Below are 21547 nucleotides of genomic sequence, written 5' to 3' on the forward strand. Positions count from 1 at the left end.
CTGAACCATCTGGAAGGTCTTTGTCTGTTCTTTTCCTATTTCTTATATTGTGTATATAGATCATTTATTTTAGGTCTTTCTCTCCCCCCTCCATTTTCTATTTTCTTTCTGATATTAAAAGCATTTAAGGATATAGATTTCCCCTCTGACTGCAGCTGTGTCTCATAGGTTCTGCATGGCATGCTGTTGTTGTCATTTCCATTATTAGATGATTTCTATTTTAGGTTTGATCTCATTTTTGATTCAAAAGTAACTCCAGAGCGTATGCTTTCATTTTCAAGCCGTTTATGCTTTTAGCCTTGAAGTTTGCTTTGTTTGACATTAATATTGCTGTTTTTACTCCCTCTCTGCTTGCATTTGCTTGGTATATTTTTTGCCCCTTGCTCTATTTTCAGTCTTTTTTTATCACCTTGTTTTGGGAGAATTTCTTGTAAACAGCATTTGGTTGTATTTTAATTTTTAACTTACACAGACAATCTGTTTTGCAGTAGGGAAATTCACTCTCTCTGCATTCCCTGTAACATACTGATGCATGGAACTCCATTGCCGCCAGGGGAAGTGGGCAGTGGGCCTGCTTTCTTGGTATTGTTGTGGTCCATCCTGGCAGACAAAGCCTTTCCCATCCTGTCCATTGAACAAGAGAAGCATATTGGAACATAAAGACTATATAAATGCTAAGTACCAGTCCTAAACAGTTCCAATAATTTACCCCAAATTCTGTTGCTCCAATTCTTTTTTCCAGGACATCTTCTCCACAGCGTGCAAGACCTTTTAAAAATGCTTATGTGTACAGCTCAAATGCCCTCTAGACACCACTAGATTTCAAGTTCCCAAGAGTAATTTCCTGACAATCCAAGGGTAGAGAGGTAGGATTGATGGGCTAGGAGGATCAATGCCTCCCTACAGTTAGAGCAGCTGTCTCCTTCTCTGCCAATGCCACCATGCTGCTGATCCCTCCCTCCCTCCCCCACCCCTTCTTAGTCCAGCAAGGTGACACCTTAGCTTCTAGGGACAAGTTGTTTCATAGGGGCTCCCAAAGCAGCATTATAGAGTTCCTAGTGACCCAGTTTCTTCCTTTCTCTATGGTCCCTTCTTGGCCTAGCAGCATGTTTGAAACCATTGCTTCCTCCAGACTAGGCCGTGCAGCCTAGCTCAGTGCATTGTCCCTCCCTCCGTTTTCAGCACCCCTCCCCATGCAATTGGAATCTTAACCCTTATGACAGGTCTACTCATGTCCCAGTCCCGGCTATGAACTAAGTTCAGCATCTTTCACCAAGATTTTGGGCCTCATACAAATGCAAGATGGGGCTAGCTGTCCTTTGTCATCAACAGGCAGTATTAGTTGGTATTCTGTAGCAGTTAGGTCTCTCTCTCTCCCCCCCCCTCTGTGTGTGTATGTGTGTGTGTGTGTGTGTGTGTGTGTGTATGTGTGTGTGTGTGTGTTCCCTCTCAGCTGGTCTCTTAGGTTCATACAGGTTCTTGCCACAGTCAGGATGGCTGCAAAGAGGCCAGTGCTTCATGCTAGCCCCTATGGTACTTTGTATCAATATCAAAAGATGACTTTACCAAGAAGGAGTAGGTGAAGCCTATGCCAGGTATATGGCTTAGGCAGTGGTGGGCAGAGTTTCAGGTCCCAGTTGCCCCCTTCACCAGATATCCAAGTACAAAGACCAGTTAACACCAATTTTAGGCAGTGGCTCTGCCTGGTCACGCGGAGAACTAAACATAGAGAGTCTTGCAGATTGTATTTGTAGAAGAACTTTGCTGTGGGTCTCTAGTCCCAGGCCATCTCTTTGACATCCTGGGAAAACTTGGTATTCTGCCCCTGAGCCTCCATTTTGAAATGTACAGTCCAAAAGAGAAGAAGTGAGAACTGAACGCTGACCCCAAGGCTGACCTCATTGCCCATGTCTCCACAGACTCACACATCACTCAGGAACCTCCGCCTTCATGTGCACAGCCGCTTGGGGGAATGCAGAGAACCAGGGAGGGGCGTCTGTGGAAAGGGTTATGTACGAAGAGTCACTGAGGCAGGAGTGCAAGCTGACGGGACTTCATAAACATCTAAACTGAAGCAAGGGGCGTGGTGGTGGCCAGGTGTCCCCAGAATACAAGGAGCCTAAACTGATGGATTAAGCACTTCCAAGTTTATCTGTTAAACCCTGGAGAGCCATCACAGATGGTCTGAGCTGGACCTGAGGAGATAGCTCAGTTGCTGACATCCCTGCCTCACAAACCCGAGGCTCTGCGGTCCAGGAATTGAGGAGGCAGAGACAGGAATCCCTGGGGCTCACTGGCCAGCCAGTCTCTCATTGTTGAAGCCTTGTGTCAATGTAGGTGGACAGTGTTCCTGGAGGGGACATTTGAGATTTCTCTCTGGCCTCCAGATGCATGAGCCCACTCACATATGCAAATGTATGTGTGCTCAAACCTGTGTGCGTGTGTGTGCACACAAACACACACACCTACAGGCACACACAGACATATGGGAATACGCACAAATGCATACAGAAAAACTGTTTAAATTTTTAAATCACATTTAATTAGTTCGTTGGTGGGGCAGAGAACACATTCCATGGAGCACATATGGAGGTCAAAGAACCACCAACAAGAATTCATTTTCTTCTTCAGCCATATGGGTGCCCAGGATCCAACCCAGGTTGCCAGTTGGCTGTAACTGCTTTTGCTTGCTGAGCCAAGTCCCTGCACCCCCCCCCACTCCCCTCCCCTCAAAAAGATTGTTGGAGCAGGAGAGGCACAAGGTAACACTTGGCACCAGGAAGATGACAATTCTGGAACTGTTTAGAATAGAGAGAGAAAGGAATTGGCAAACCCGCCATGGCACGGATACACCCAGGGCCCCAGCACTCCTGGTCACCTATGCAGCCAATTTGGAGGCACCCTCTGAAGGGCCTTCTTTTCATCACTAAAGTGAACATAATTTGTGCGATAATTTCAGAAACTTTCCCAGATACTTGGAGACGATTTGCAAAGATGGAGGAGGGCAGGAGGATCAGTGTGAACACCCCTCTTTCCCCCACCCCTTCATCAGAATGTGTTTTGATAAGTGGGGGCTTGAGGACAACATAAGGGCTACTAAGCCCCCACCACCACCAATTAAATTTTTTAAGCCTCCATGGAAGGAGTGAATATTAGTTTCCTGATTTATAAAAGCCAAATGGATTAAGCTCATTCATTGCCCGAGGAAACAAAAAGGAAATCTTCAATACCTCTGTGCACATTGAGAACTTGAACAATACCAGTCTTTGGAAAGCAGAAACCTAATTTGGGGGAATCAATTACCCTCTGTGTCCCTGCCTCTGTGGGCTCCCTCCCCAGCTCCCTCAACAGAGATTTCCTGGGAGGTAAGATGGAGAGTCGGGCCACTAGAAGCACACCCTCTCTCCAGCGTTGCGACTGGGGGAAACTAGGATGGGGCGGGTGGAGCTGCCCTGGTGTCAAGCATATGTGGAAGTGGGGGCCTTCGTCTTACAGCAGAGAGTGAGGGTAGCGTTAAATAGGAGAGGCAATGAGAGGGTAAAGGAGCAGGGTTGGGGGTGGGGTGGGAACGTGGGGTGCATGTAGCAAAACTCACTACAGGAGCAGGTGACTGGAGCCCGGGTAGATATTGTGGCTTCAACTGGCTCCAGGCTCACCCCTTCTGTCCTCGCTGTCCACCACCCCTGCCCCAGCCTGGTTTCTCTTTCCAGGTTTGCAGCTGCAATCGCGGGCTATAATGAAAAAGGAAGGGGTGAAATGACGGGGAGACAGAACCTCAAAGTCACACACAGAAGCACTCTGCATTCCTGTGCTGGGTCTCCATCCTGGGTCCGCAGTCCCAGAGCCAGAGCCACACCCACACCACTCTCACACACAGAGTCCCACACTCACAGCAGAACGTTCATAGATTGCAAAGTACATACTTCCACACGCGATGGCACAAATGCCACCCTCCCCACCGGTGGTAAACTCTCCGAGGGGCCCACCACCCCACTCATCCCTCACTCAGACATGCGGTCACACACGCACACACACATGCACACAGTCCCTCACACGCACACACTCTGGCTGTGCTTTTGTGTTTTGTCAGAATTAATGAGAAAAGTTCCCGTGCCCTGCGGGTAATTAGTGTCCTTGGAGTTAAATAAGCTAATGGCGGGCACCTCTGGCCCAAGCAATTATGTTTGTGTATTGAATAATTGATTCAAAGGGGGGAAGGGCCGCTAATCAGATCTGAGCATAATGAATTGATTTAATTAACAGGGGAATCTGAGGGGCTCTGGGAAATGCAAGCTGCACTCTGCTGAGAGCGGGCGCGGCAGATTGCAAGAGGGAACCCGCCTGCGCGGCTGTGGAGGCTGCTCCGGCCTGGGCTCCGGCCCTAGCTCGGTTCAGGCTCCCGCTCACCTCGGGCCGGGTCCCAGCAGCTCAGCCCACAGGGCTGCAGCCCCGCCCGGCGCCCGCCCCGCAGAGCGCCGCGCCTTCTCTCGCTCCTCCCGCGCGCCCTGCCCACGGCGCTGCGCTCGGGGCGCCGCTCCGTCCGCCCCCGTCGGCGACCGCGGGGCGCGGGGCGCGGGGCCCACGCGCGACCGCGGAAAGCAGTGCAGGCGCCCGGTTGGCGACGGTCCGAGCCGCGAGTCTCTCTGCGTCCTCCTCCCGCGCCCGGCTGGAGCCGCCTGGGGACTATGGTGTTGGACCAGGAGGACGGTAGGTGCCCGGGGACACTTGGGAGCAGCGGGAGCTCTGTCGAGGCCATCTCGACCCGAGTGGCAGAGGCCCAGACACCGGTCCCGACTTGGAGCCGGTTGTCGTTTTCCGGAAGCTGGTGTGTGTGTGTGTGTGTGTGTGTGTGTGTGTGTGTGTGTGTGTGTGTAAGGTGCCAGGCTCTGCGTCCCGCGATGAGGAGTCGCCCCCTCCCTGCCCTGCATCCCAGAGCCTGTGAGGAGAGCATGCTCCAGCAGGGAACTTTCTCGCTCCTGCCCCCCTCCGGAGCGCACAGAGACCCAAGAGAAGTAAGCTTCCCAGTAGTACCCATCGCCAGCCAGTTTCGGGCCTCTCTGAGTATTTTCATATTTTTCCACACCTCGGTGTGGAAGGGATCCCTCAGGGGATACTCAGAGAACTTGGCTGGTGAAGGTGCATTTTAACCAGCATGGCCCTTGGGTCTCCCGTCTCTCGCCTAGGGTCCAGGACTTCAGGGCCTACTTGATAAGTGATGCTGTCTCCCTGCAGGACTAGGAGACAGCATGCCATCACTTCACAGAGCTACTGTAGTGAGTGTGGGGTGGACAGGCCAAGAGAAGTTTGGGATTCCCGGGGTCTCTTTCTGTTGCCAGATCCCTGGTGATCAGTTTGATTAGCAATCTCCTTTTTTTTTTTTTTTTTTTGCCGCGTGGGTTGGGCTGGGAGACTCGGGACAGTTGGTAAGGTCTTGATCTGCAGAGCCTGGACTGGTCAAAAACTCTGTAACCGAGGATCATACACCTTTTATTAAAGAACCCTCACCCCTTAAACTGCTGTAAACTTGAGGCCTCACAAAATCTAAGTCTACCCATGGATCTAACTAAAACCCCTTCCATCGTGTGTATCTCGTCGTCTCTGCATCATCCTCAGGGCTGAGGACAGACACACAGGCATGCCTGGAGTATGACACAGCCGGACAGGAGGCTCAGAAATTTAGGGTTGGGAGCGGCTGATTAGCAGGAAGAGGGTCTGTCTGTCTGTCTGGCCTTCCTTTGGTCTCACTAGTTACTTGTCTTATCCTGCAATCTCCCTCATGGTGATCAATCATCCTGGCTTGTCCAGAGTCTTGTAGCACAGGGAACCCCTCAGTCTTAGGGCAGCCCTGGGTCCTCCTAAACCTCTAGCTGACTAGGGCCTCTTGTATGGGGGCTGGGGGTGGCTTTCATTTAGGGACAGGGTAGATTTGTCCTGATTTGGAATAGGCATGTCTAAAGCCTAAGTGTTTGTGAATGCAGTTTCTGGAAAGGCCTCTCTAGAATCCCAAAGAGGGAGTCTGCCGACTGTGCACTTCTCCAAGATAAGTTGGTTGTGAATTCCTGTGCATTGGCTGCTTCTGTGTCTGCAGGGGAAAGGCAGGGGACCCAGACTCGGCTAACAGGCATCCTGATGGCACTGCAAATAATGGTTTACTCTGTCCTGTAACTGTTATGTGCACAGGGAAAGGGTCCTTGTCACCCTAAATACCTCTCCAGTCGCCACTTGCGAGGCCAGTGTGTAACCCCAACCTGGAGATAACTTCACTGTACTGAGAGCAGGGCCCTCAAGCTCAGGCATGTTGGCTATCCTCTGAAGAGTTCTGGATTATCTGGTCTGCCTGGGCCCTTAGGCACCAAGAGGAATTGCCCCCCACCCCCAGTGCAGAAACCCTTTTCTCTGGATGTTTCTGCCAGGCACAGGGATGAACTGCTGGGACCTGTTTGGAAATATGTCAGGCAGCTAGCAACCACCCCCATTCTCTTCCAGGCATCCTTGGGGACTGAAAAAAATGGGTGTCCCCCCGCGGTCCTCAGAGGCATTTCTGGAAGCACTCTCGGTGTGCTGAAGTGAAAGTGATGGCTCACCACCTGTGGAATGCGTGGAGTGAAAACACTCGCCCAGCCCCAGGGCATCTTAGGGTTCCACTCAACATTGTTGGAATGCCCCTGGACCTGGAAGCTGTTGGAGAGGGGGAGGGCAGGAGGCTGAGACCCACCTATGAGCCTTAGGCCACCCTACAAGTGAAGTCACATCTGGCTTCTTCCTAGGTGTGAGCTTCAAGATTCTCTAAATCCCCAAAGACTTGCTAGGCAGCTCTGCCACTTAGTTCTGGGGTTCTCGCTTCAGATTGGGATGTCATGCTCATAGCTAGGGTATAAAGGAAGCCACCCGTGAGGACGAACCATCTTCACATACAGCACCAATCCCCTGCTGATGTGCCCGCCCTACCTGCTTCTGTAGCTCACTGCTTTATGCCTCGGACTTAGGAAGCAGGGGTCCTGACTCCTCAGAGGGATGTCGGCCATGTGGTTCTCAGTTGGGTACCTTGGAAGCTTGGGTTAGTTGAGGTTCAGACAAGAGAGTGGGAATGTGGTTCCAGCTAATTGAGTCCTGATTTGTGGGTCAGGGTCAGACCCCCAAAGCAAGAAGTGGGCCTCTGGAGACCAGGAGGAAGACCGTATGTCTCCAGATAGCGCAGAGATTTCTTCTTCACGATGCTGTCCCTGCTGGACCCTGTACTTGCTACATTGATTGGCCTCAGTTCAGAGAAGGGTGGGGGCTGCACCAGATGGGTGGCAGGGGCAGCAACAATGAAGCTCCCCCCCTCACACACACACCTCGAGGGCACAGCTCTGGCTGCAGTGGCAGGGGAGAGATCAAGCTTCAGTCCTGAGGGACAGCGAGTCTGAACAAAATGATATATTTAACATCAAATATACTCAAGGACTATTAGGATTAAGTATTCAAGATGAAGGGGAACGCGAAACCCTCTGAGCTGCGGATGAGGCTTCTCATTAGAAACAGCTGCACTTCAGTTTCCTCAGAGCTTGACTTCCCTGCCTCGGAGTAAGGATGGGCTGCAGCTCCCCCATGCTTCTGTAAAGTAGGGGGGCCTCCCAGGATGGGAGGGGCAAGACTCAGCCTTCAGGCCTCTCTTGTATGAGACAGTGCCCCACCTCACATTATCCGGAGCACTAGTCTGCCTTTTCATGGCCTCTTTAGAGACAGAACAGAGGTGACTAGTTCATAAACAGGGAAACTGAGGCAAAAAGAGAAGTGACTTGCTAGCTCTGTCATTTAGTAATTGGTAACAAATGACTAGGTTCCCATCTGATGTCCCCCTCCCCCCCAGGAGACTGCCAGAGTGGAAGTCCTCTGCAACTGCCAGGACCAAGTTCTGAACACATCTCTCTGGAGCCCTTCTTGAATGAAGAAAAACCATTTTCACTCCATTTTGGAGCTCTATAATATCTGGGTGGGGGGACCACTTGGGGTTTTAAAAGTTTATGGGAGCCTGGACCAAGTTTTTCCAGGAAGCATGCTGGGAAAAGCACGGGCCTGTCTTCCTTCCTGCTGTGTGAGTGGCAGAGCAAGAATTAGCTCCACAACAGAATCCTGGTTTTCTTCTCTGCTGTATCCCTAGTGCCTTAGAGTAGTGTGTGGCACATAGTAAGTGCTCAGTAAATATTTGCAGAAGGAAAAACGCCTTCAGACACCTATGCTTGCTCAGAGGGAAGCTGAAACAGGACTTGCTTTCTGCACAGAATCAGGACACTGATGGGTGGTAGGGACACGGTAGCAGAAGCCTCTGTCCCTGTAGGACTCACAGTAGGAGGTTTTGTGCCCTGCAGAGGAGTTAACTTTGCCAAACAACAACAGAATCAACTAGGAACTCTAGGCAGAGCTGGTAGAAAAGAGTCGTGAGGGAAATAGCGCTCCTGTGAGGAAGCAGAAACCAGATTTGAAGGGGCTAGGACCCGCAAGGGCCCACCAGACTGACATTGGAGACCAGGAAGAAACCTTGGGACTCCAGAGTAGTCATTCGCCTAGCTGGAGCTTAGCGACCTCCAGGTGGCGCTGCAGAGCCGGGCATCCGCGCGTCTCCACTCCCCATTAACCCGGCAGGGAGGGGGTCCTCGGGAAATGTGTGCATTTATTCAGTAGCAGGAGTGCAAACCTCATACATTGAGGGAGAAAGGCAGCGGGAGTCGGCCGCCGAGATTCCCCCATCTCTTTGAATATAATTTCAGATTGAGATTCAGATTAAATCCGAGGGGAAAACACTTTATGAGGCTGAAAGCTGTGTCGTTGCCAGAGCCAGGGTTATGAGCTATCAAATGCAATTACATTAAGACAGATTATACTGGGCAAATTGAGCCATTTAGAAGGTGAGAATCAAAGAAACGGCTCTGATCCTCTCTTCCCCCTTCTCTCTCCCTCTCTCTCTAAATTGCAGTTCGTAGTTCCTTGCAATTCTGAGGCACAAAAGTAGGTGAGACTGCTTTTGTATCTGCGAAGTGCTTCACTCCTGAATGTAATTCTAGCTGAGTGCAATCTAGGTTAAGAGCCGGACAAGCGGGTAATTAGAGCCCGCTCGCTGCCGGAGGACCGGCCTCCCAGCCGAAGCGCGCCCGGAGTCGGCGCCCTTTTCCCGGCTGAGCCGAACAGCGGCTGGACTCGGAGCGCCCGAGATGATGGTGCTGGACAAGGAGGACGGTAGGTGGCGGGCAGGGATCCCGATGCCCCCAACGCCCTGGTCACGGTGCGCGGGATGCCACGCACCAAGACCCAGGCACACAGACGCGGGGCCACGCCGGGTTGTGGAGCCAGCCGGCAGCCCGGGGCGGGAAGACAGACCCGGGTGGGGTGGGTGAGCTCCTGGCCTAGCACCCCCAGGTCCCGCGGTCCCCGGGCTGGCGGGCGGGGCGAGGCGATGCGCCGAGGGGCGTCGTGAGGCTTGGGCTGCCCTCTGGTCTCCGCGCCCTGGCGCTTGGCGCTGAGCGTTCGGTCTCTGCGGCTGTTCCTCGCTCACCGCAGCCATCACCCCCGCGCCGGCCGCGTAACTCGAGAGGCGCTGAGCGCCCAGCAAATCAGCAGCTTCGGGGAGAATCGGACTAGAGAGCTTGGGGGCGAGAGGGAGCGCGGACGACCGCGCAAAGCCGGGATGCCTGGCAGAAAGGGGAAGGCCAGCTGGGCCCTCAGGGGGACAGCTGCCCACGGGCATGACTTGGTGCGAGGGACGTCTCCTGTGCTGGCCACTATCTCACCTCATGTCTCCTTGAATGTGAAGGCGGGAATTTGATCCAGAGGAAGAATCGTCCCGCCACGGGCCAGTAGCACTCCAGAGGGAGTGGTTTGAGGGTGGCCCGGATGTATGGTCAAGAGCCTGTGGTTTGAGGGTGGCCCGGATGTATGGTCAAGAGCCTGGGTGCATTCAGAAGGGTTTGGGAGCTGGGAGGGTCACATGGCTATAGTACGCCACTAGCAGGTGGTCTCATAGACCCCTGACGTCTTTTTAGCTGGGAGAGTGCCTTGCAGTAAGTGGCCTCAAAGGTTGGGGAATCCCAGCTGCTTTGGAGAGAAAACTCAGCACGTGCCCTGTGACCTAAGACAGGCACCAAGGTCCAGGGAGTGGCTGTCTCAGGCCCTTGGGCCCTGTAGGTAAGGCTTGTATGTTCTGTAGGTGCTATAGGGAGAGTTGGGCAAGACTGTTGGCAAGACCACTGCTGCTGACATTTGGGTGGAGACTGGAAAGGCTGGGAGGAATGGGACATCCCCAGGAATCCTCCACTGGGTCTGTGCCTTCTGACCATTGAGACATTGTTGTCATGGCTACTGCTGAACCCGGGAAGTTAAGTGACTTGTTCAAGGTCATACCGGATGTTCACTTGGCTGCTGTTTCATCCAGCTATCCCAGACTAACTATACCGTTTGAGGTATCAGCAGCAAAGGGCTTTTGAGATGTCTGACCTGGGTGGGTGTATGCAGGGAAGACATGGGACCATAACTCCCCAAAACTGGCTCTTGGCGTGATTGAAGGAAGAGGTAAAAGAGGGGATGTAGATGGTTCTGGGCTGGCTGGAGGGAAGCATCATCTTCAGCAGATTCTCCTCCATTCACAGACGCACCCCTGGGGCTCCAGAGGGCCATCAGCACTGGGCTGGAGCTGTTCTAGATAGATTGCAAAGGAGAAGGAGAGGCCTGGGGACAGGCCAGACGGGGAAAGAAGAGCTATTGGTTTGGCTGGTTTCATCAGTATTTCCTTATCCGGTGTTACTTCAGATCGGTCATGCCCAGCTCCAGAGTTTTCTTTTTTAAAAAGAGTGCAGAGGGCCCTTCTCTGGTGTCTACAGGGACTGTCACTATGAGAGGCGTATGGAAATCAAGATGTATCTTTGACCACAGTTATTCCATATTCTTGGCTCCCCAGGCCTAAGCCAAGAACCCAAAAGACCTGAGTTTTTTGTATGTAGGAGTCCTCCGTCCAGAAAGATTGGCAAATGGTGTTTCCACCTCTACCAAGGATCTGTGCCCTAGAGGGGGTTGGGCTCTGGGGATGTCTGCAGACCACCGAACTGCTATGTAATTGGGTATCCTGGGCATGTAATTCCTTTCATCCCCACCAGAACTTCAGAGAGGAGCTCAGGATATCCCTTCATCCCTGACCTGTGCAGTCCAACAATATGGTGGCCTTCACCGTTGGCACTACTGGTCTTTGAGATCCATGACAACATAAGGAAATCAAATGACTGTGGTCCTGGAGGCGGTCTTTTCACTGGGAACTGAAGAAGAGCTATGTATAAACGTACCTGCCTCTCTGTCCTACTACCTAACTTCATATACACTTCCGCCTCCCCAGAATGTGACCACCTGGACTGTGCGGCAGATGTGGTACTCTAGGCCCGAGGGGTGTGTTCCACAGTGCTGCACCCAGCACCCATTGTCTGGCAGCAGCAGAACCTCAGGGCTCCTATTAGTCTCCCCCAACACCTTTTTTGTACCCAACAGCATCTTGTTGAGATAGTCTGGGCTCCTCTGGTTGAAGTCGGGTCTGCCAGCTGCAGAGGACCAAAGCCCTCTCTCTGCTGGGCTGCAGGGCTTTCATGTTGCACTTCTGAAAAGATAATAAAATATCAATCGTTTTGCCCTAGCAACGGGTTTAAGAGACTTTCTGAAGTATTGAATCTTCAGAAAAAAATTTTTTTTTGCTTTTAAGCACAGTGCATTATTAATAAAGTAATCCATTAGGTCGAGCAGTGAAGGGTCACCACAGAGACAGAAAGATCTGTTTGCAAATGGTTAAACTTTGGGTTTTAAGATTAATTGCTTTCATTTGGACGCTTGCTCTTGGCCTAGCCATCTCCACTTTACTGGAACTTAGGGTCTGGGCTTTCTAAATGCTGCCGGTTCTCCCTGTCAGCGAAAGCCAGGCAAGCTCCAACTCTCCTGGAAAAGCAGCCCCTTCCCTGGCACCTGCAGCTTGGGCTGTCACCAGGCTATGGACTTTGAGTGTGGGCGGGGGAAACTGAAGTCTCAAGGGAGCAAAGAAAACTCCTGCCCTGAACCCTGCAAATCAAATTTGACCTTCACTGATGGAGAAAAGGCCCCCAAGTGGGGACACACTGAACAGTAAGAGCTTGAGCTGTAGGGGAGCCTGGGCAGGAGAGGATGCTGAGGGCACCCAGCTGGGAGTGCAGGCATGCTCCCAGATGCATGCTGGAACAGGGCTGGTCTGGGTCTAAACTACCTCTGTAAAGCCCAGCGGGATGGCTTGGGTGACCACAGGAAGCAGCAAGCACATTGTGGAACTAAACACCAGACATGACTCCCAGAGCATTTTTAATAAGTAAAAAATGCTTAAGGAGGAGTGGGGCTGGGTTGAAGAAGACCAGACAGCAGCCGGGTCTTCAATTGTTAATGACTGCTAGGAACACAGCCTACTCAGTTTGTCTGAGAGGTTGCTGCCAGCAGGGCCTCCTGGTCTGTCCCTTCATGCCCTGGACCACAGAGAGAAGAGTGTGGCCTTGGTCTCGCTGGCCCTGGTGCTGGAGATGGGGAGCAGGCCTCAGTATTGTCACAGACCCTAGCCCATTGGTAAAAAGGCAGAGCCGGTGGGAACTACAGCCCTCTGAGAGCTAGTAAAGGCCTGGCATGGGTGGCAGGGCAGGGACTTCACCTGGCACTCACCAAGTGCCTGGCAGGAGGGGATGTCTTCATCCACACCTGCTACAACTAGTCTCAGCCGCAGCACTCTGCTGGGAGGGAGGCGGCACGAATCCCAAGCAGCAGGACAGTCGCTGCCCCTTCCTGTACAAACTCAACCAGGCAGAGTGTCTGCAAAGATGGGGCTCCCCCACCCCTCCTGGAACGCTGGGCAGAGAGGCAGGTGTTCCACTCAGTTCCCCTGCTCTTCCATTCATTCGCCCACACAGAGGACTAAGGGGGGTGGGGTGGGGGACAGGGAAACAACATAAATTGGTCTGTCGTCCAGAATCCATGTCTCACTAATGTACCCAGATTAACTCAACTGTAAATTGTCTCCTTGGATGGCGGTGTCTTGCTAAAAGTTTCCCATATGATTCATGATTTGGATTGCTTTTAACGGCTATTGGCTAAGCAAGCCGGTGACTGTACAAGGTGATGCAATTGGCATTAGCGAGGGGAGGCACGGGAGCGTGTAATGCAGTCAATACTGCATTAACTACTGATGCCCAATTACAGGGAGCCTTTCAGGAGCATTAAGACCAAGGGAAGCTGAGATCACTAGCCGCTGCTTGCCTAAAAGCTTCACCCTTTGCGCGCCGGGCCTCAGCACGGGCTTGGCCACCTGCTTGGCCTCTGTGGCTGCAGGAGCCGCCTGTCCCCTTGCTCCCATCTCTCTGAATGTGCCCACAAACATGCTTGTAGCCCATGGGAATATGTTAGAGTCTGCCTCTCACCTTTTCTGAGAATTCATCCCTCCCAGCTGCCGCTGTCCCATAGAAATCAGACCTAGTGACAGTGCCGTCCTGCCTTCCTCAGTTTGAAGAGCCTCTCAGTATTTATGGACAGTGCTTGGAAGTGGTTTACTTTGGTCCCTCCCCCTTAGGACAGAAGGATGATTGCTGATGAGCATTGGTGGCAAGACCCTCTGTGGTCCTGGGAGAAAGACTCGAGATTCATCCTCATCTGGGCTGCCAGCTCAAGACAACCTGTGCTGGGAAATGGCCGTGGATGCATGGTCTGGGCTGTCTTTCAGCAGAAGACAGGACTGTGGTGATGTAACTGGGGAAAGGGGAGCTCATGAATGACTTGGGCCATGTTGAAAAAGTTCCAAGAAAATCAGATTCGGTGATTTGGGGCTTCCCCCCAGAACTGTGCCCCCCACATGGCAAACCTATCTCTATCTATGTAACAGGGAGGCCAAATTATTGCTTGGATCAATACGCCTGGCACAGGGCCTCCTAGTAAATTCTGATCAAGGCAGTAGACAGACTGAGAGTTAGGACAGATGGTAGAGAAAGGGGTATGGGTATCCTCCCCAGTGTGCCAGGTTATTAGACCTGCTGCAGTCTCTACCATTTGCTGAGCTCTGCCAGTGCAGTGTTGTGTTCTGTGTGCCACATTCTGCCCAGTGCTGAGGCTGCTGTACCTCCGAATCCTCCAACCTCTACAATGAGAACGGCTCCACCTACCTAGATTATTACCAGAATTAAATGAGGTACTGTCTGTCAGTGCACACACTCTGCCAATAGGAAACTCCACGGCCATTTGAGGCATTGCTGCCCCTGCTAGGTTTCAGTACAGTCTGTAATAAGCCCTGGGCCCAGTCCAGTGGCCTGTTCACTAGTGAAAACTGGGCCCTCCTGGCTTTTGGTCATTGCTGGGAGACAAACTACCTTTACTTCTTACTAGTGTCTGGATTCCTGAGGCAAGTGGCTTCATGGGAAAAGCTCTCATGAACACTTTTCCCAAGTCCTTCTCTTTATGTGTGTGTGTGGGGGGGGGGGCTAGATTAAGGGCCAGAGAAAGCAAGAGAGTAATGTTGGATTATGTGGAGAGATACAGTGCAGAACTTCAGTGTCTTTCTGGTTTTCATGTCCAGGTGATGTGCCCTTTGTCTTGGCCCCAAGGTATGGTGAATCTGGGCACAGATCATCAGATGAAACAACATGCCTGTCTGGGTGTCCTAGTCATGGCCTTAGACAAGTTACCGACTTCCCAGGGGACTGTCCTCAGATAAGATAAGGCTTCCTATCTGTCCTGGGCATTTGGACTGAGAAGACCCACACATGTATATGACATATAGCCCATCCTGTCTTCCTGCCTCTCTGAGATGCATGGAGATTAAATACACTGAGGCATGCAAGAGTTCTCCCAATACCAGGCTTCCTAGCTCTTCCAAAAATGAGGCCTCCTGGCAGGCCCCTACTCATGATACAACCATACCATGAAGGCAACTTGGAATGCTTGCAAGAGCGAGAGGTTTTTGTGCATTGCTTCCAACTCTGAGCTCAATGACATGACATCAACAGCTTGAAAAGGGTCATGGTGTGGATAGTTGTACCCAGCAACCTGGCAAACAGCACATCAGGTCCTTTTCCTGGGGTGCTGATGGCTTAGCGTTTCTCAGCACATGTCCAAGTTGCATTTAAGTGAGATTTTGGACCTACCCCTCTCTCTTCTGCTGCTACCATCTTCCATCTCATCTACCACCTGTCTTCTGGTGCTTATTACAATCAGACAGCTGACCTCCGCCACTCTGACATTCATTCTGCCAAAGGCTGATGGCCACCCCAACCGTCACACTAAGCCATGTAGCAATACATCCATGCTGGCTTGTGTTCCATGTAGTCCCAGTGTTTGTCTCCATCCTTTTGCTCCTGTCGCTCCCCTTGCCCTACACGCCATTCTCCCTTAGCTGGCCATGCTCAGAGACAGTGCCTACCTAGTAATAAGCTTGCCTCTCATCGGTTGGCTTGTGTTTATGTTCTAAGGCAGAAGCCCACTGGGACTGATATAGCTGGAGACAAATAAAAGCAGGTGGTGAGAGAAGTGAGCAGGCTGGACCAGGTTTCAGGGGCAGATGCCTAATGTGAAGGCCTAGGAAGCCACATCACTAGCTCCTTCCTCATGTGCCTTCTCCTAGGGATCAGCGGGACTTTCCTGAGGGACCTGATGAGTTCAGTTCAGTGCAGTCTACTAGCGTGGTTCAGAAGACCTGTGTGGTCCTAGTTGGAAGCGGTGTGACTTCAGGCAACTTCCTGGGTACCAGTCTTCTTGTCTCTACAGTACGAGTAGTTCCTGGTATCTGTTGTTCACAGATGCCGTCCACCAGGATACCTCATGCCTGTGTGAGCTGACATTCCTCTCTGCTGTATGATTTTCTTGCTCCTTGGGTATCATAAGCATACGGCAGCTTTCATTTTACTGAACCCTAAACACAAGGCTCTGTCCAACTCATACGCATCAGTGACGGCTACATCACCACCTAAAAGTCAGTGGGTTGAAACAATAAACATTTATTTAGCTTACAAATCTTTGGATTGGCGATTTAACCTGGGCTTGGCTGAGAAGCTTTTCTCTTCTCTGCTGGGTGTATTCAAACCTGGAGGATGGAGGATGGCTGCTCAGTAGATGCTGGGGTAACAAGACTCAAGACCCTCATCTTCTAGCCACGTCATCTTGATGGAGGAGGGTCATACCGCTCCTAATTCAACATCATCTGGCTAGTTATCATTACAGAGACAGGTCTAGAGAGAATGGATGCATACCAGGCTTCTGGGGCCACTGTTTAGCATGGGATAGTGTCACTTATGACACATTCCACTTGTGAAAGCAAATCACAAGGTCATCCCAGGTTCAAGGGGTTGGGGAACAGACACTACTCTTGAAGAGGGGGGTAGCATCTTGTATCATGAAGGGCGTGGCTACCAAGAGGTATGGAAATCAGGCAGTTTTGGAACCAACCTTCCATCCATCCCAGCATCCTCCTTAATCTCATTCAGTGCCCATGTTGTTAATGGTAACAACCTCAGTAAGAAGCTACTATTTTTCCCCTCATTCTACAGATGAGGAAACAGTGCGAAGAGCCCGGTGGATTGGTCCCAGACTCCACAGCCTGCTGTGCCTGGGCTGGGCTATGAAACCAGGGGATCTAATGGTGGAGCCCTGAGCTCATTCTCTGACTTACTTTCCCATCTGTCACCCTTTGGTCCTAGGAGAACTCCTGGTAGAGCCTGTTTGAGGATGACATGAAGTGGGAAGGAGCTCTCTAGGTGGGCTCTGTGTGTGTGCTTGTGTGTTTGTGCACTCCCTAGAGCTCTGGGCCCATTCCTCCAAGGGCGAGCTTGGGGGTAGGAGCATTATGAGCCCATCTCCCCTGCTTCTTCCTGTCTCCACTGTGTCCTATGAAGACACAGGACAGTCTGGAAGGGGGTGAAACTCCATGGTTAGCCTTAACTGGAGCACGTATGCAGATGCTGGGCACACCAAAGTCATTGGTTGGCCCCCTGGCCTCAAAACACGGCAGTGAGTGGGCTGGTGAGAGGCCTGTGTACATTCATAAACCAGCTGATTGAAAAGCAATATTTCAGATAAATACAAGCCAGCGATCTATCAGTGGTTGTAATAAAACCCAGGCTTCAGGCTGTGATTTTATTTTGAAATAATAAGAATTGCTTGATTCTTTTTACTTGAGTTACCATGGTAATTCCGGCGTGGAGCGGTGTTATATTGATTTAGAAAGTGGACAGTAATATTTCTTTTGTGTTATTCTGTTTCTAGGCCTTGATTTCTAATTTCTACTTGGAGATTACTTTTATAAATTTCTTAAGTCCTTCCACTTTCTCCCCCCCTCACACACACAGTATAATTTTCCTCTCATGCGCCACGATGTTCTGAGCTTATTGGTTTGCTCTTATTTTAAATTAAACTTGCTGGTTTCAAATATTGAAATGACATCTTTGTCTGTGTCTGTACTTTGGTTTAGCAAAATATTACAGTCTGACGCTCTCTGCTTAATAATTTAAGGGAGGCTTTCTGTCGGCCCTCACTGGGTGCTGATAACTCATGACTCAAGCGACGCAGGCCTTAAACTCGTGACATTTTAATATTGTGTGGCGGGAGCAGCCACCCCTCTGCTCTCAGTCTTTGTAGAGAGAAATCTGCGTGGTACCCCAGAAAGGAGTTTTAATAATTCAACCTTGCTGGTTCTCTCTCTGTAACTCCATTGAAAGAAAAGGGGGAGACCCATGCTTTCCAGGGGAGTCAGGCAGTGCTAGCCTGAACTGTGAGGACCTACAGCCGGCACCCTTCACCAATCCAACTTCTCTTCTTTCTTGGGTGTATAAATAAACCGCCATCCATAGTGCCGGATGGGTAGGGCTGCCTATGACTGCCAGAGAATGCTTGAACTCTCCGGTTCACTGTTTTACCGTGGAAGACAAGTGCATCTCACACAGCTGTTAGTCAGGCAGCCTAGGTTCAAGTCCCACTTCCTCACACTCGATAGCGAGGCCTGTCCTCCAGAAGGAAGATGGTAGCTCCAGACTTCAGGGTAGGATACATCTTTAGGTGCCCTCAGTGGCCTGGATGGTGGTAGATTAGTTACCGCTGGGTAATCGATAGCCTGAACTTGGCACCTTGACACAATACACAGCTGTCATTGCATTTCTGTTGGACGGGAGGCTGGGACGGTTTGGCTGGGTCCTCAGAGCACCTCAGAGATGGGAATGAAGGATGTCTGCTAGCTACTGGGGGATGACCACTTTTCAGCTCTTATTTGCCTGTAAAGATTCAGTTCACAGGTGGACTGGACTGGAGGCCTCGCTGGCTGCCTACAGTCTACTGTGGGCCTCAGCGCTGCATGACAGCCTCTGCGCTATGGCACTTGCTTCCTGAAAGCCACCAGCAGACTAAGGAGAGAGTCATGGTCAGCTTCTGCAAATGCGCCTGAGGGACCAGGTGTCCAGCAGGCTACCTGCACTGTCCACTGTCCCCTGTTCATCCTCTATCCAGAAGCCACAAAGTCTTCAAACCAAACCAAACAAACAAACAAAGCCTGGGTTTCATGTGGTCCAGGCTAGCCTTGAACTCCTGGTCCTCCTTCCACTGCTCCATCTTGTAGAGCAATAGGTCACTCCCAGAGTAGGAAACACTCATCTGAAATATCCCAGAAAGAGGATGAGTGGTAGGGCTGAGATGAGGCCCCTGCCTGTCAGAAGCTTGGGGAAATGATTGGCTCTAGGGTTATAAATGGATGGATCTCTCTCTCTCTCTCTCTCTCTCTCTCTCTCTCTCTCTCTCTGTGTGTGTGTGTGTGTGTGTGTGTGTGTGTGTCTCGCATACACCTACTCATGCACACATAGATGGTCTCTCTCGATCTGGTGGTTTGGGGGCTTTTGTTTTGTTTTGTTTTGTTGTCCTGCAGAGCAGCTGTCTGATAGGACTCAGTTGCCCAGAGCATGCCCCCTCTCTCAGCACCTTGGAGGAAGTGAAAGTGGTCCCTTTTTGAACCAGCCTACCTGTAACTGTTAGCTGTTAGGACTCCCATCCCCAGTGGCTTTGCTAGGTGAGATGAGGACGGAGCTGTAAGGCAGCCTGGGCAGAGATGGCTTCACAGCTCCCTGTGAGGGGACAGAACTGGAGACTAGCGCCCTCCCCCCTTAGGTGCCTGGGAAGCATGGAGCTGAAAGTCAAAACTCCAGCATCCCCAGGCTGGCCTATTGCCCAGTGGTGTGTCCTTGGGCAGGTCCCGTCCCCATTTACATTGGCAGGGTGGCTGACTGCAAAAGCAGCCTGGACAGTTGGGCTCTTTGCTTGTTGATGGGAGGCTGCCTCTTCCAGGCAGCTGCACACCTGCCTCCCCTACCCAGAAGCCATTTGCCATCTGTGAGGCCTCTTCTTGGCAGGGGCCAGGACCCTGGGGAGCACTGGGCAGGGGGCAGGGCTCCCTGGGGCACCTGGTTGCATCCTGGCACCCGCCCAAATGCAGAGTGTGGTGTTTTCACCTGCCTGTTTGCCCCAAGGATGCCTCCATGCTGCTCTTTGATCTCGGGCGGACTTTATCAACTTCATGGCAAAGCTGTCTTACCCACAAGAATAATATCTCATTAGTATTATTGAAAATGCAAAGTAAAAAAAAGAATCCAGGAAAAATTAAAATCAGTCAAAATAATTAACACAGAGTAAAGCTGGCAGCAGTTAAGCCTGCACCTGGTAAAATATGTTATTGACTAAAAATTGACAGAAGAATTGAATCTTCCTGACAAAATTTAGATCTGCAGAAGTTGGCTCTGGAAATATTTTCTGTGAGAAACCATTGTCACAAATGAAGTCTCAACGGTGACAAACACTAATTTATAAGATTTGATATGAGCTAAAAACAAATCGTAGACTAAGAAGTCACTAAAATATCTAAAAAATAATTGATCTTGATGAAAATAATGCCAATACATTTAAGATAGAGGGTGTGGCTTCATACTATTGAACAGAAAAATTGATCAAGAAATCCAATTGACCTAATGAAGCTTATTAAGAATTACTTTCTTAATTAAAACCACCACCATTATTGTCAAAATGCAGGGGTCAACATCCAGGACCTGATAGCAGGCGGTTAGTGACTTCATTTGTATGGGTCGTGAGCTAACAGGTGAAGGAGATCCAGAGTGGAAGGGCAGTGAGACTCATAGGATTCATTTGTCCCAGAGAGAGGGTGAGGTGGTGACCAAAGAGGTCAGTAACTAGAGACCAAAGCATCGTTGGTATGGCCACACCGGCGACCACTGACAGAATCACGCTATTGTGAGCTGTGCCTTGGTTAGGACTAAGATTCACGTTGAGGTCAGGAGTACTCTGAGGCTTTGTGTGGGATCAGGATACTTTATCAGATCGTTTGGGTCACTCTGTAGGGAGTGGGCTAGAAAGGATAAAACTAAAAGCAGAGAATAGGGCATACAGTAGGAGGAAGGGGTCCTCTTTCAGCCTTGCAAATGCCCACTCTCCTCCCTTCCAGCTGACATGTCCTTTGTATCTTCCTTTAGTTCCCTTCCTAGCTTGTAGTCTGGACCTATGGAGAAGGCAGTGGAGAGGGAGGGGTCTGCTTTGGTTATGAAAGAGGCAGTTAACGTTGACCCACAGGGGAAGAACCTCTAGGGTCATGTGTCCAGACACTGCAGATTTGAAATCTGCAGAAATCTTTGAAAGAAATAACAGCCCCATGCAGGTCTGACTACTGCAGAGGTGGCTTGTTGGCCTAGGAGGTGGCAACTACAGCTCTTGTCCCATTCCTGCTCTGCCATCTCTGTCTGTGAGATCTGCAGGGTGACTCTGGGCAAACCACTTAATTTCCCTACTCCTTGCTTTCCTCACATATAAATCAGGACCTAGAGCATGTTCAGTGTTCCCTGAGTGAATCTCATCACACGAGAGACACTGTTTTCATGTGCTTTGTTGTCTCGGTGGCACTGTTGGTGGCTTTGGAAAATCAGGAGTACCAGCCACACCTCCAGCCATCTCTTCCTCTAGACATCTCAGTCTTAGGCTCCCTGGGACCTGAGAAGGGAATTCTCGAGAAGTATAGAGTAGTTTTTGTAAGGTGCAGCTCCCTAAGCTGGTACCCATGACAAGTCATGGAGACCTACAGGAGCCAGCCTCAGGCTTAGAAAATGACATGAAGGCCCAGACATCCTTCTCATAGACCAGAGCCGTGCTGCCCCTTCTCGAGGCCATTTCCACAGAGAGGCATGGAAGCTGGCCTGCCTTTGTGGAGAGGAGCTGTTGACACAATCCTCAGCCCAGATTCTGGGGCAAGTGGCTGTTTCCTGCCACAGTGTGCACCTGGCACCCCTTGCTGGCTAGAATGCTTTATTATTTTGACCCTCTTAGACTAGCCCCTCCAGGGGCATCCTTGTCTCCTTCCCTCCTGGCCCTGTGTCTGGGATCTGAACCTTCACACCCTGCCCAAGGTGAGGCACACAGACCCCAAGAAAGGGTAGCGTCTCTCCCCAATCTTCTCTATAACCCGGTCATTGTGCACATACCGTTCTGTACCTCTGAAGACCCACAC

General features: G+C 51.1%; 1 protein-coding gene across 3 annotated transcripts in view; it reads left to right on the forward strand.

The window, feature by feature from the left end:
- The first annotated feature begins 4501 nt into the window (after positions 1 to 4501).
- Lmo1 (LIM domain only 1) overlaps positions 4502 to 21547 on the forward strand; it is a 36137-nt gene continuing 19091 nt past the window's right edge. The window contains exons 1-2 of one of the 3 annotated variants that reach the window (XM_041666830.1): positions 4502 to 4707; positions 8957 to 9216. In XM_041666830.1, coding sequence (XP_041522764.1) covers positions 9192 to 9216 — 25 coding nt within the window. In that variant the 5' untranslated portion in view covers positions 4502 to 4707; positions 8957 to 9191. Of the gene's footprint in view, positions 4708 to 8681; positions 9217 to 21547 lie in introns of those variants that run through there. The other 2 variants (XM_041666832.1, XM_041666831.1) reach the window with 2 other exon arrangements.

Source organism: Microtus oregoni, unplaced genomic scaffold (genome assembly GCF_018167655.1).
Source record: "Microtus oregoni isolate MIOR12 unplaced genomic scaffold, Mior012 000016F_ref0000370, whole genome shotgun sequence".
Lineage (NCBI taxonomy): Eukaryota > Metazoa > Chordata > Mammalia > Rodentia > Cricetidae > Microtus > Microtus oregoni.